Source organism: Nannospalax galili, unplaced genomic scaffold (genome assembly GCF_000622305.1).
Source record: "Nannospalax galili isolate Female #2095 unplaced genomic scaffold, S.galili_v1.0 scaffold417, whole genome shotgun sequence".
In the NCBI taxonomy this organism is placed as follows: Eukaryota; Metazoa; Chordata; class Mammalia; order Rodentia; family Spalacidae; genus Nannospalax; species Nannospalax galili.
The window spans coordinates 3,501,220-3,516,056 of NW_008340785.1; the positions used below are offsets into that span (position 1 = coordinate 3,501,220).

The 14,837-nt window shown below is 35.8% G+C and overlaps 2 protein-coding genes across 3 annotated transcripts in view; one reads left to right on the forward strand and one right to left on the reverse strand.

The window, feature by feature from the left end:
* Cep85l (centrosomal protein 85 like) overlaps positions 1–14,837 on the forward strand; it is a 176,628-nt gene that overhangs the window by 42,606 nt on the left and 119,185 nt on the right. For both annotated transcript variants that reach the window (XM_017798871.2, XM_029564808.1), the window contains exon 3: positions 1,404–2,191. In XM_017798871.2, the coding sequence (XP_017654360.1) occupies positions 1,404–2,191 (788 nt within the window). The remainder of the gene's footprint in view (positions 1–1,403; positions 2,192–14,837) is intronic.
* Positions 9,207–14,837, reverse strand: part of Pln (phospholamban) — an 11,084-nt gene continuing 5,453 nt past the window's right edge. Inside the window, exon 2 of the mRNA XM_008835781.3 lies at positions 9,207–10,323. Within this exon, the coding sequence (XP_008834003.1) occupies positions 10,072–10,230 (159 nt within the window). The 5' untranslated portion in view covers positions 10,231–10,323 and the 3' untranslated portion in view covers positions 9,207–10,071. The remainder of the gene's footprint in view (positions 10,324–14,837) is intronic.

The following is a 14,837-nucleotide window of genomic DNA, read 5'->3' on the forward strand; positions in this document are numbered from 1 at the left end:
GAAAAAACTGTTCCAAAAAAAACAAAAAAAAAAAAAAAAAAAAAAAACCCAAAGGGAATCAAGCCCTCTATGATCAGATTTTAGGCTCATTCCATAAGAGAGACTCCTCAGCTGATACTGTAAACCTGGTCAAAATACCCTTGGTGAAGGAGGTCATAGACCCTGATGGGAAGGTCCTGCTGTTGTTTTGCTAAATGGACATGTGTGTTCATCAAATTTGCCTTCTAAATAATTATGTTTATGCCCATAGATTAGTGCTACAGAGAAGCTTTCTTTTTTTTGTAGTGGGTAACAGTAACTGCAGAGACTCATAACTGATCAAATGCTGAGAATACAGGACCGTTGAATATTCAGCCATCAATGGGACTTCTTTTTTTAACTTTTAAAAAAATTGATTTATTATTTTTATTTATTTATTTATTTTTTAGGCATATAACCATTTATTTATTTATTTATTTTTAATATTTTTGTGTGTATGCATGTATTGCCTGCATGTAGATAAGTGCATCCATGTTGTACAGTGCCCGAGGCGGTCAGAAGAGGCTGTCGGATCCCCTGGGACTGGAGTTACGGACAGTTGTTAGTTGCTATGTGCTGGGATTTGAACCCCGGTTTTCTGCAAGGACAACCAGTGTTCTTAACTGCTGAGTCTTCTTTCCAGCCCCCAATGGGATTTCTATATCACCTACTTCAAGACCTGGAATATTGCAGAAGATGGTTGGGAAGAATGTAAGAGCCAGAGGAAGGAGTAGAATGAGTGAGGACATAGTCTTCAGAGTCTTCAATCTTGATCTCATAGCAGTTGTGATTATCAGCACAAGACCTATGCAAGACTGGGCCTGCCAACATCCTCTAATGAGTGAGGGGAAGAAAGGCTATGAACACCCCATCCCAGGCCCTGTAGGCAGATAATGGTAACTAGAGGACTGGAGTCACAAGGCCTTATCGCTTCCTGAGGATCTATAGGTAGTTAGTGATCCATGGGGTGAGGGAGAGGCATTTTCTTCAGTGATCTAGCTACTGGTAAGGAGCCTGTGCTCCTGTAAATAATCCATCACCCAGAACCCTATAAGCAACCCCAGGGCAACTCACTGGGTCATCAAAATTATATAAAGATAGACAGACATGAAAGTAGAAGCAGGACTATGTGGGAGGAGGAAAGGAGAAGAGAGGAGGAAGGGAACAGGGTAGAGTAAGTGTGTGTGGGGGTAATATTTGAAAGCATATCTAATTTTTTTCTTATAACCCTAAATTTATTAGCAGTTTCCTCATTTGAGGAAGAACCTCTGATCAGAAATGTATGTTGAGAAACCATATTCAGATTTTTTACTTCTGCATTTTTGCATTTTACTTTTGATTTCTTTTTCTTAACCTGTTGACTTGGCAATGCTTTCTCTTTCCAGATCATTCAACTTCAAGTGGCACGTTATCTTTTAAGCCTAGTCGTTCATTGGTTACTCTTCCCACTGCCCATGTGATGCCAACAAACTCCAGTGCTTCAGTTTCCAAACACAGGGAATCCTTATCATCAGATGGCTCAAAATGGAGAACAAGCCTCATGCAAGTGTTGGGAGACCAAAGTAGAGGGGAGCAGGACTCTTCACTAGACATGAAGGACTTCCGGCCTCTACGGAAATGGTCATCTTTGTCCAAACTTACTGCCCTGGATAACTGCAACCAGAATGTCACTGTACACACAGAAGAGTTGAGGAATGGTTTGGAAAAGATAGGGAGGGGCAAGGCTTTCACATCACACTTAAGGACCTTAGGGCCTAGCTGCTTACATGATAGTATGGAGATGCTTAAGCTGGAAGGTAAGGAAATAAATAAAAAACGGTCATCAACTCTGGACTGCAAGTATAAATTTGAGAGCTGTAACAAAGAGGACTTTAGAGCCTCATCCTCTACCCTCAGGAGACAAACCTTAGACATGACATACAGTGCCTTACCCGAGAGCAAGCCCATTGTGACAAGCTCAGAGGCTTTTGAGTCTCCAAAGTATTTAATGCTTGGTCAGCAGGCAGTAGGTGGAGTTCCCATTCAACCTTCTGTAAGGACTCAGATGTGGCTTACAGAGCAGTTAAGGACAAATCCATTGGAAGGCAGAACTACAGAGGATTCTTGCAGTTTAGCTCCTTGGCAACAGCAGCAAATTGAAGAGTTTCAGCAAGGAAGTGAAACACCAATGCAGGTAAGCCTTAGAACCTAGTATCTGCTTCCCTCCAGTGGATGTTATGTTTATTGCACTGAGCATAGGGATGCCTTCCGCTGTTTTTTTTTTTTCTCTCACAAGTTAATAAACATAAGTACTAACATTCGACACATTGTATTAAGAAAACTCACAGAGCATTTGAGACTAACATGAGAACTTTAAAATTTGTGCTTAATTTGGCATTTACTTTCTCATTTGTTAAGTGGGCATAAAAATCAAACAAAATGTATTCATTCAGTATAAAGAAATGTGAGATAGAAACAGAAACTGACATGATGTAGTAGAAAGGAAATTGACTTGGGAATACTAGATTTTGGATTTTGTTTCTGAATATATCACATTTAGAACCTAGATGCATTTTTTTGTAAATTAGTTTTTAAAAATTGTCATACAAAGTAATGATTTTATTATGATATTTTCATACGTTATTATTTTGATCCTCTTCTCCTGCTTTCTCAGACCCTCACACCCCTCCTGCTTGTCCCTTTCCTCTTCCTTCCAGACCCTTTATGCCTTCATGCCATGTATTCTGTTACCCTCCTTTTTATCCCCCCATCCCTACCCTCCTTTAAGACCTCCTCTCTACCCAAAGGTTCCCTTTCCAGTTTCCTGACCTTCAACCCCCACATACTTAAAAACTATAATCTGGGATACAAAAATGAGAGAAAACACATTTGTCTTTCTGAGTCCTGGATACTTTGAATGATATAATGATTCCTAGTCCCATTCATTTTCTTGCAGACATTACGAGTTCATTTCTTAAAATATTTTTATTTCATGTGTATCAGTGTATTGCCTGTATGTATGTAAGTGCACTTGTGTCATACAGTTCCCCATGGAGGTGAGAAGAGGGTGTTAGATTCCCTTGGAACTGGAGTTACAGACGATTGTTAGTTGCCATTTAGGCTGGGAATCGAACCTGTGTCGTCTGCCAAAAGCAGCCAGTGTTCTTAACCACTGAGCCATCTGGCCAGCCCCATGATTTCATTTTTTTATGCTGAAATAACACTTTTAGTATATATGCATCATATTTTCATACTCATTCATCTCTTTTATCAAGGAATAAATAATTTTTTATAAATGTCTTTGAGTTTCCAAACAAACCTAGCACATCAAAAGTTCTGGGTTCAATTATTGTTACACCAGGGCTAGAGAGATGGCTCTGCAGTTAAGAGTATTGGTTGTTATTGTAGAAGACTCAGGTTTGAATCCCAGCATCTACATGATGCTAACTGTCCATAACTCCAGTTCCAGGGGATCTGACGCTCTCTCTGTCTTCTGAAGGCACCTCATGACATGGCTGCACTTACATACATGCAGGCATAACACTCATATGCATACAATAAAATGTATAAATAAATTTAGAAAATTATTGTCACAATAAAAAACAGTCCCTTACTGTAGGGACAAATGACTGATTGATGGAAAAATCAGAGTTCAAAGTGAAGTCTAGTTGTTATAGGTTGTAACACTTCTTTCAAATTAGAATTCCACTGGTATCCATGAAGTATCTTGATATTAATTTAAAATATAAAACTTCTTTTTAATATCTATTTTACTGAATTTTTGTGCATTTCATATAGTAACTCTTAATCATATTTAGAATCCCTTCCCATCTGTTCCCTCTCATATCCCCCCACTAAGATTTCATGTATTCTGTCACATATGTTAAAACCTATCAAGTTTTTGTACCCACATGTTCCTTGGTGCAAGTTCATCCAAAGGTGTCTAGTCAGCCTATCTGTAGCCACTCCCTAAAAGAAGATCAACTCTCTCTCACAGCAGCAATCAGCTGCCAATAGTTCCTTGGCTAAGGTTGGAACCTGCTGCCCATTTCCCCAGTTTTGTTGTCTATGCCCATACCACTTTGAACACACCCAATCTCATCTAGCTTCATTTTGTGTCTCTTTGTCTCCCTTGTTTGAAAGTATAGAGATAGGTCATTACCATTAACCCCTCTTTTAAAAAATTATGTACTATTTTTATTTTTGTGTGTATGAGTATATTGCTTGCATGTATGTAAGTGCACCCATGTGGTGCAAAGCCTGCAGAGGTCAGAAGAGAGTGTAGGTTGGAACCTGCTGCCCATTTCCCCAATTCTGTGCTGTTTTTTGGTCTGATTGAGTTTGAATGGATCTTGTGCATGCTGTCACCATTGCTGCAAATTCATATGAGCAAATTCCCAGAGGCCTGGTAGCCTCTGCTTTCTTATGATCATATAGTAACCCTGGCTCTTAACCATCTTTCCGCCCCCTCTTTTTCAATGGCCCCTGAGCCGTGGGTGGGTAAGGTTTAATATAAGACTCCTAATCCGGGACACACACTCTGCAGTCTCTTATCCTCTATACCTTGGAGCAACTGTCACCTTCTGTGTGCATCACATTCTGTTGCATGAGGAATCTTCTCTGGTGAGAGTTGAGGGATGCATTAGTAGTCTCTCTACCCCCTTTTCCATTATGTTCCGTGAGCCTTAGGTATAGAGGTTCCATTATAGATGTGTCACTTAGGACTGGGCATCTCTCAGACATATATTTTCTGTGTGTGACCAGTTGTGGCATTCTGTAATAGCCTCTATCAGTTGCAGAAAGAAGCCTCTTTGATGAGTATTGAATGGTATACTTGATGAACATCTAGGCTAGCTTATCTTCTAACTATTGCAGATAGCAATAAATATGTTTGTGTAACTGCCTCTGCAATAGGATTCAGAGTCTTTTGGGTAGATACATACCCAAGAGTGATAGAGCTGAGAACCCAGGTGATTCTTAACCTGTCACTTAATTTCTTTGGGTCTTAGCTTCATTTGTAAGATGAAAAGTGGAACTCAGGTTATCCGTAATGCTTTTTGTAGTGATTTCTGTGTACTTAAGCTTACAAATTAGATGAACTTATTTTAAAAATGAATTAAGCATTAAGATGTACTGTTTAAAGGAACTACTTTATGATAATACCATATGTAAAGGACAGTTTATTAATCATTTTTAGGTGTAGGGAATAATGTGTTAATAGGTAAATTTCTTGATCTGGAAAAAGAGGTTGATAGGATATGCACGGTTGAGAAAAGCATGTTTCAAAATCTTCCTGGTATTCAGTAGAGGGAGAAAGATACTATAGGAAACATTTCTGTGTGCTTTAGAAAGCACCATTTCTTAATTAGTCATATTTAGAACTGACTCCTTATACATGGCTTCTGCATTTGGGAGTAATGATCTAGGCAGGGTTTTTTTTTTTTGTTGTTGTTGTTTTTGTTTTTCAATTTGAAGTACTGGAAATTGAATTCATGGCCTTGTACATGATAAATAAATACTCTACCATTGTATTATGCCTGTTCCTGCCTCTCTTCCACTGCAGTTATAATCTTTAAATGACTATTTTTTTTCTAATTTCCCTTTTGGATTACTATAGAAGAAAATTCTTAATTATCTTCTCAAACCCACCAAGGATTCTTTTTATTTTCTTAAAAGTTTCTGAAGTATTGATATGCTTTTAGTATACTTTTTATAAAAGTGAGGAATTTAAAAAGGATCACCCCATCTGTAATTTATGGTTTTTAAGCACAATTGCTCAACTCTGAGTCTAGAAAAAAAGACCAGTTTTTAACAACTAAGAAAAGGAATTTGAATCAAATTTGTAATCTAATAATACTATAGATTTATACAGATCTTTATAATTTTTAAAAGTGTTTCACTTCATTTAATCTTTACAGGCTATTCCCCAAACTTAACTTGTGCTTCTTAAGGACTTAATCCAGAATGATTATTGACTAGTTAATTTTATGTACATGGTGTTCTTCAATTTCTATGATTTTTGCCAGATCATCTAGAGAGGGTAGGTAGTATAATACCCTGAAGAATTTTCCTTTGTGAATGAATAAAAGCCATCTGCCCTCATCTAGTTTATGATATAGGACTCTGTGCACACTATCCACCACTGGTCTTTCGTTCTGTGTATTATGTTCTGTCACTTCACCCATATTCCAGACTGTCTGACTTTGTAGGTTATGACAGAAGAGAAATCAAAATCTTATTTTCTGGGAAGAATGCTTACTTTACATGTCCCCCTTGCAGTCCTTGTTTCCAAGGTGGAGGTGTGGAGAAGGTGGAGCTCTGCATGTAGCAGAGCTCCCGTTAAGTGGACTCAGAGATGGTTCAGCAGCTAAGAACACTTCCTGCTCTTCCAGAGGACCCAAGTTTGGTTTCCAGTACCCTCATCAGGCTCACAACTGCCTGTAACTTCAACTCCAAGTGATTTAATTCCCTCTTCTAACCTCCATGGGCACCCACACACTTCTGGCATATGCATACATACATATATACACACATACATACACACACAGAAACAGGTTCCCATCCCACAGTGGATCTGCCTGATGGTAGTGAAGTAGTGAACACTATGGCTGAGCTGGTTATATTTTCTCATGTTACCTATTTAAACTTTGGATTACAGTTGTTTTTAAAAAAGATGAAATTTTATGCATATATAAATCATAAGGGATTTTGTCAGTGAAGGTATTGGCAATTAATAATTTTAACATATTCATGGAGCCTTTTATTTAAAGATTTTGATTAAATAACATAAAGATCTTTGTTTTTGTCTTTAATATGAATTATGAATGAAAAAGCTTCACCTCTAATTTGGAAGCATTTTATGTATTTTATTTTTTTTTTTGGAAAGGATTTTCTTGTTTTTATTTTTGTATGCTATTTTGCTTTTAGTTTTTTAGCAGATCATTTATGAGCTGAGAGATGTTGATATTATAATACCATATGGTGGTATCACATTTTATGATTCACGAGGTAGTTAAAAAACGTATAATATTGTACACATGTATTAAACATTTTTGGCTATTTTTTCCTGACTATATTTCTTATATAACTTGCCATATAGTTTTTAGACATTTAAGTGTGCTGTTAGCACACTTAGATCTTTTTTTTTGCAACTGATTATATCCCTACCCTGCAAGAAGACTAAAATAATCAAAGGATAAATAATCTCTAGGAGCAAATTAACTATTTTGTGTATACCTGCCCTCTTGTGTTTATATTAGGAAATTCTGATTTTTATTTTTTTGGGGAAAATGTCTCTTAAGTCCCTTTATATCAAAACTATATAATTAGAACTATATAATTAATTTATAATTAGAACATTTTATAGTCTAGTATATATTATACAGTATATCAGTCTAGCATATATTATTTAGTAGTTTCACTGAATTCAAACATTCATTGAATATAGGAGATTCTGATCATCTGCATTTGTCAAATACACTTTTTAACCAATTAAAATGTAAAAGGCAATATTAAACATTTAAAAATTCATTTGCTTTCAGTGTCCTATAAATTAGGATCATGATATATTCCATAATAGAAAATATTTTAACATTCAATATTTTAAGAGTTTTTAAAATTTTTATTTTATGTATATTAGTGTTTAGCTTGTATGTATGTAAATGTACCTTTGTCATAACAGTGCTCATGGAGGCCAGAAGAGGGCATAGGATTTTCTGGAATTGGAGTTATAGACAGTTGTTAGACACTATGTGTTTGCTGGGAACTGAACCCAGGTCCTCTGTAAAAACAGCCATTGCAGTTAATCACTGAGCCATCTCTCCAGCCCCCAGTATTTTAAAAGTTTTAAAAGTAATTTTCTTCCATTTATAGAATGCACTTTTTTTCATTGTTTTAATGAATTATGCTATTTTGGAGTCCTCATATTATCATATTTCAATTTCTATTAAAAAAAAAATGAAAAATGCCAAGAATTTGTTTTACTGAGGGAAAACCCTGTAAGTTGACAGTTAATAGTTTGAAGTTGATGTTGTAGTGAGCAATATAATGAAAGTTACAGTTTTCCTTTTTTTTTTGTCTTTTTGAAGCAGGGTCTCTCCCTGTGGCCCAGCTGCCCTGGAACTCACTATGTAAACCAGGCTGGCCTTGAACTCATAGAGATCCGCCTGCCTCTGCCTCCCAAGTGCTGGCACTACAGGTGTTTGCCACCACACCCAGTTTTCCACTTTTAATGATAGTACCATCAACTATAGAACTTGCATACTTTTACATAATTACTTAACATTTGGATGAAAATATCACCTATGATTTACAAGTTTTCTGGCTGTGATGGGGATCTCCAACTTGTAGGTGAGCCTTCACTGAAGAAATCCCTGTTAACATAAGGATCTCTCTTTTGGCTGCTCCTCAGATAATCCCTGAACGAAAAGTATATCCTCTAGCATGGATTCAGATTATTTATTTATTTATTATTTATTTTGGTCTTCTTGAGACGGGGTCTCCCTGTAGCCCCAGCTGTCCTGGAACTCACTATGTAGACCAGGCTGGCCTTGAACTCACAGAGATCTGCCCACCTCTGCCTTCCTGAGTGCTGGGATTATAGGCGTGTGCCACCACCCCGGGCTGGATTCAGATAATTTAAAAGCAGTATGTTTTTGTTATTCTGTTAGGAACACCTGTGTTAGAAATGAAAGTTAATATTGATGCTTCATATTCTTGTAGTAATCATATTTTGGAAAATGTCTCTGATTACACATTCTCTTCCTTAGTAATTGCTATATTAGTAGCATGTCTTGAATTGAATTTAAATTAATTTAAATTTTTGAATTTTGTCAAATATGTTTTCCAAAACAAAATTTTGCTTCTATTGTATTTGTTGTTACTGAAAGGTGTTTTTAAATTAGGAAAGGTTGGGGCTGGAGAGATGGCTCAGCGGTTAAGAGCACTGATAGCTCTTGCAGAAGACCTGGGTCGATTCCCAGCACCCATGTGGTGGCTAACAACCATCTATAACTGTGAAAAAAAGAATTAGTATTTGGAGAGAGAATTGAGATTTAAAAATTTTTATAATGCTTTAAATAATTTTCCTGTTATTGGAAATCTTACTCTTGTCCTAGGCTACATTGGTTCTGAGGTTGGATTAGGAGAGATCCTATATATATATATTATGACAGATTATGTATCCTAGCTTAGATAATCTATGTATCAAATTAAGATTAGATTCTTTTTATTAGTATTGACAGTTATGACAGTTACACAGTAAGATGTTCTTACTCGTTGATCACAGTGCTCTCAAAGGTAGATTGATGATTAATTTACATGTATTAGATAGAATTCCACAATCCTTGAGAAAAATTAGGAGGAATTTTATTTGTTGAAGAATATGATCTTTTCCCTATTTGATTTTCATAAGCTTAAAATTTTAATATGATATAGAAAAAACATAATTTTTCATCCAGTATGTTTGTTCTGACAGAGTAACTCCAAGACATCTTTCTGTGCAGTAGTAGTAGTAGCAGTAGTAGTAGTAGCAGTAGTAGTAGTAGTAGTAGTAGTAGTAGTAGTAGTAGTAGTAGTAGTGATACATGTAAGGTCTCAGTGGGATGCTTTGAATAAGGACAGTTCTTTTAAATTACTGTTATTGTACTTGGTGCAGACCTGAAAAATAGTTACTATCAAAGTGTTGGCAGTGCAGTATGAATTATTTTGAAGTCAAAGGTTGAGGGTATTAAAGTGAACTTTTTAACAGTAAAGCTAATGCTGTATGTAGAAAGTGAACTTTTTAGCAGTGTTTCAAAATTAAAACTTGCATTTCATCCTCAAAAATATTTAAGAAAGAAATTTATGAGCCATTTTAAGGAAATTAGCAGCTACATTGTGCACACTTAGTCACTGTAGAGTTTGTTTACAAGATCCAGCAGATGAATATATTTGCTAACAATTTGTTTTGCTCTTAATCTTGACTTTTTACAAAGACATTCTGCGCAGGAAGTAGGCTGTATTGTGTTCTCTTCATGGGTTGCTAGATTTTAAGGTAAGTTGGCATGTTGCAGATCTGGAGATGGCTGCAGAACTTCATAGAAGCATCACAATGATGCAGATCAACAAGAGACATATCAAGATGAGACAGAAATTGATAAATAGGTTCTGGAGATTTTGACGTGCTTGTTGAGGCATTTCAATAGTTGAAGCTCTTCTAATAGCAGAGCGAGTAAGGTATTGAACTTTTTCCATGATGCCAGGAAGGCAGGAAGACTGAAGTTTTAAGTGGTCAAAAGAAAGATAGTTGGCAGCCAAATGTGAACAACTGTCTTCCTTTTAGGTAACCTGGAATGTAAAAATAACAAATAGGTTAGGACCATATGTAACCTGTTCTCTAATACATAAAGCACTATTTTACATTAATTCATCTTCCTCAACCATGTCTGTGTGTTATACATAAAATGACCTCTGTCTCTGCCTATTATGTTATTAGTCAGTCTTATTTGTCCTGTGTTTGGAGTGCAGTAACTTTAGTCTTTGGCAAGTATTATTTAATTTATGGTATACTTCTTTGGGCTATTCTTTGATCCTTTGAACAAAAATTGTCAAGTTCTTGTGTTCTTTTTTCTTTCTTTTCTTTTCTATTTTATTTTTGAGACAGGTCTCACTATGTAGCCCTGTTTGACTTATAAGTGCTATATAGACCAGGCTGGCCTTGAACTCAGAGAGACCTGTCTGCCTTTGCCTTCCAAATACTGGGATTAAAGGCATACACCATCATAGCCAAGCTAGGTAAATTTTTTTTATTTTTTATTTTTTTAATTGTTTAGAAGCAGCATTTCATTACAGCTTTAACATACTAATAACAATTTCCAGAGCAAAGATACTTCTCTTTCAAAAGTAGCTATAAAATTTTTAGGTTCACAGTTGAATTAATACAGTTATGTGATATTGAACTCAGAATAAACCCTGTAAGACGTAAAATTGAATGAGTTATTAACCTTTAAAAAAGATCTCCATTTCATTTTAAAATATACTGTTTCTTACAGAAAGACTCATTGTTTTTGCTAATAACACTTAGATGTTGGCGCATGTGTCTCTAATCTGTATGTACTTGATTATCACTAGTCATGGTCAGTTGCACTCGGCTCCTTGGCACCTGTGTATGGATTTAAAGTCATCGGGTAGATTTCATTGTAATGTTTATCACCTCTACTAATTGACATGACATACATTTTTATGCTTCCTCCTCAAATATAACTCATTTTAATTTGTTGGGGTTTTTTGTGTGTATATCACACAGAACATCCCAAACAATCTTACTCATCTATATACCCACTTCCCAAATGGCACCCTTCCATACTCCCTTCTCTCCCCCTACTAGAGCCCTTATACTCTGTCATCCCTGCTACTGTCCACTGTGTTGTTACCACCCCCAGCCATTCTCTAGTACTTGTCCATCTGGTTAATCTAGTCAGCCTATCTAGAGGTCTTTGTTTTAGGAAAATGGCTATCTCTTTCTTTGCCTAGTCAGCCTCTAAAAAATGTCAGCTTATACAAAGTCACCTTACCAGCTGTACTCGGGCTAAAAGAGACTTCTGGAAGTGGTTCCTGACCCCCTCTTTTTTACTGGGGTCACTTTGATATTTATACCAAAGTCAACTGTGAAGTTTAGCATTTATACCTAATTCAAACATTTAGCATACCAAATTTTACTCTTAAGGCCGTTTAAGGATCTGTTCCTCAGGAGTCACATGGGCTTGGGAGGAGCCCTTGGCTCCTTTCTTTTACCAGTTCTGACTATGTGAAGATAAGTCAAGTACTGGAATTAAAGGTATATACCACCATAGCCAAGCTAGGTAAAATTTTTTACTTATAGTTCTTTAAGTCTGTTTCTCTGCAACCACAATTGATGTAAATATTTATTTATTAATTTCTCCAGGGCTAATCTCATAAAAAACAAATACATAGTAAATTGTATCCTATATCTTAATTTTAGCCCAACATAAAAGAGTTAAACGAGAAGTTAAATATCCTATTTACCACGCTACTATTTACCATTCTTCTGTATGATTTTATATTTTTGTAGAATGTTATTTTAAACATTTTAACAAGGTTTGTATTGGGTAGCAAAGGCTACTAAACTTGGAAGGTGCAGTAATATCTATTGTACCAGCTACCATGAACTGTTCCAGTTTGCAGATGATCTTTCTTACCAGCAGTATCTGACCTTCTTTCAAAGCTCCTAAAATATTGCTGAGTGTGAGAGCTAAAGCTTTGATAATTACTAAACACAACAAAATGAAGCACATGCAATAGAAAATTAGATACAGATTTAAAATTAACTAAATTAACTGTTCAAAGGCAGTGGCTATTAACATTTAGGGTTGTTGCAACATAATTCTGACTGGCGTAGAACTTGCCATGTAAGCCTGGCTAGTCTTGAACTTGAGGATGTCCTCTTCCCTTGCCTACTGAATGCCGTGTCTGATACTTTTTTTTATCAGAATATTTCCATATCAATTTTAAAACAAGAAAAATAAATCATTGTTAATAAGATGTCACTATAAATCCTAGTTTCCAGGTTTGATTTTCCTCCCTAGTCTCTGTATACATGCCATGGAAAACCCACCTCAGCCTATTAGTTCCATACTTTAGAGAAACAAGTGCTGAAGTGAGAGGAGAGTAAAAAGATTGGGAAAGGAGAAGATAAAGATTAAGCATAACCAGTTAGAAACTGTCACTTATTTTTATAAAGAAATAGTGTGGCATATAGTGGTTAGATACTGTAGTTTTCAGTTCTTAACTTGGCTGTATTGTACTTTGAATTAACTAATACACTAGGATCTCATTTGGCTTGTGTCTCTGTCCTCTGTCATGTATGTCCCTGGGGTAAGAAGTTAAACACAGCTAATTTATATCAAAATCTGTTGTCTTGAAGAGTTAGTGATGGCTTATGCTTGTCTGGCATGTATTCTTTATTGTTTAGCCCAGGTGACTGAATTAATCTATTATATTCCCTATTTAAAAGATGGCAACTCAAACTTGGCTTATTTTTAATTAAATTTTTTTTGAGTTCTTCAGATTAAAATGCTATCAAAATAATTTTCTTTTGTTAGGAAAATATATCCCTCAAGTTGCTCATGCTTATATTAGTTTATTATAGATCTAAAATTAAAAATTATCTCAAAAAATTTTGAGATAAAACATGGGTTACACCTATAATTCCAGCACTCAGGAGGCCATGGTGGGGTTGTGGTCATGTAGGTTGAGGTCCGCCTAGGTATATAATGAATGGTGTCTCAGAAAAAAAAAAAAAAAAAAAAAAAAAAAAAAAAAAAGTAAATAAGGAAAAGGAGTAAGCTCTCGAACAGCTCATCATAAAGCAGATGCTGGAGTCATCCCCTACCCGGACCTTTGCTCCCATCTTCACCTTCCACCTTTTGGTTCTAAGCCAGGCAAAATTGGGTTTATCCTTAAGGCCCAGTTTAAAATACTACTTCATAACAGACCTTTGTAGTCATTTTGATTATCATCTTTGGTGGATTTTGGTAGGACTTAAGGGGACTTGTATCCAGGATATTTATCAGGTTGAACTATAATTTCAGTATACATGTCTGTGTCCCCAACTTGGACTTAAAGGAGCTGATGAAGAGATTTTTATGACTAAAATTTTTAGAAAATTGTTAGCAAAGTTAGTACTGTAATTTACCAGAGTAGCCATTTTGACTAACAGTATTTGATATTGCTCACATAAGTTCTTAATATTTTCTCAAGCCTCTCAATCATAGATGAGGAAAATACAGCTTATAGAAGAGTTACCTAAATTAATGATCTCTTGTTTAACACAACATTAAACTGAATTAGGCTTTGTACAAATGGGTATTTGTGAGATACAAAGAGGTATGCCATAAAAAGAAGAGCTATCAGCTATTGAAAATATGATTGATAAACTTGTGAACATGATTTTGTAGCTATAATAGTCTGATTTTATTAGAAAGAAGAGTTTATTCCTAGAGACAAACTGGATTTAAAGGACACAATGACAAGCCCAAAGAATAGTTTCGTGACAAACCTAGAAGTGTGTTATAATTAAAGTGATTTGTAGTAACTTTATAATCCTAGGCTAAAACTGAAAGCAGATTTGCTACACATGATGAAATATTTATGGCATATATTTAATTTTTTGACTCAATTTATGTTTTGGTGCTATAATTGGAACTGTTTTGAGTCCTAATTTTGCTGGATTTCCAAAATCTGTAGGATAATAATTAACCCACACTTCCTCCACAAGGGAGGGGGCTTCCTGTCATATGTTGAGAATCAGAAAGCTGAGTGTAAGAACAGTGCAGTCCGAATTTTGTGTGTTATCTTCACTACACATACCATGATTTGTGACATGGTATTCAGGTGGTGAATTTTTGTTCTATACTGACAACTACCTTATAAGTTTAGATGTTTTCTAGTTTCTTTTTTCCTTATAGCAATAGTCTTAATACACTAATATTTGATGGAAAGTACAGAAAATTTTTAATGTTAGCTGATCTTTGTAGCGCATTCTTTAATTATAATCAGAAGTAGATTTTATTGGATTGTTCTGAATTTGCATCTTATTTAAATGCCATGAAAGACTAAAGTTAGTCTCCCACATCATTTTTAAAAAGATGACCATATCTGGGGCTGGAGAGATAGCTCAGTGGTTAAAACGAACACTGACTGTTCTTGCAGAAGACCCAGCTTCAAATCCCAGCACCCACATGGCAGCTAACAACTGTCTGCAACTCCAGTTCCAGGGGATCCGACAGCCTCTTCTGTCCTCTGCAGGCATTGCACAGCATGGGTGCACTCACCTACGCGCA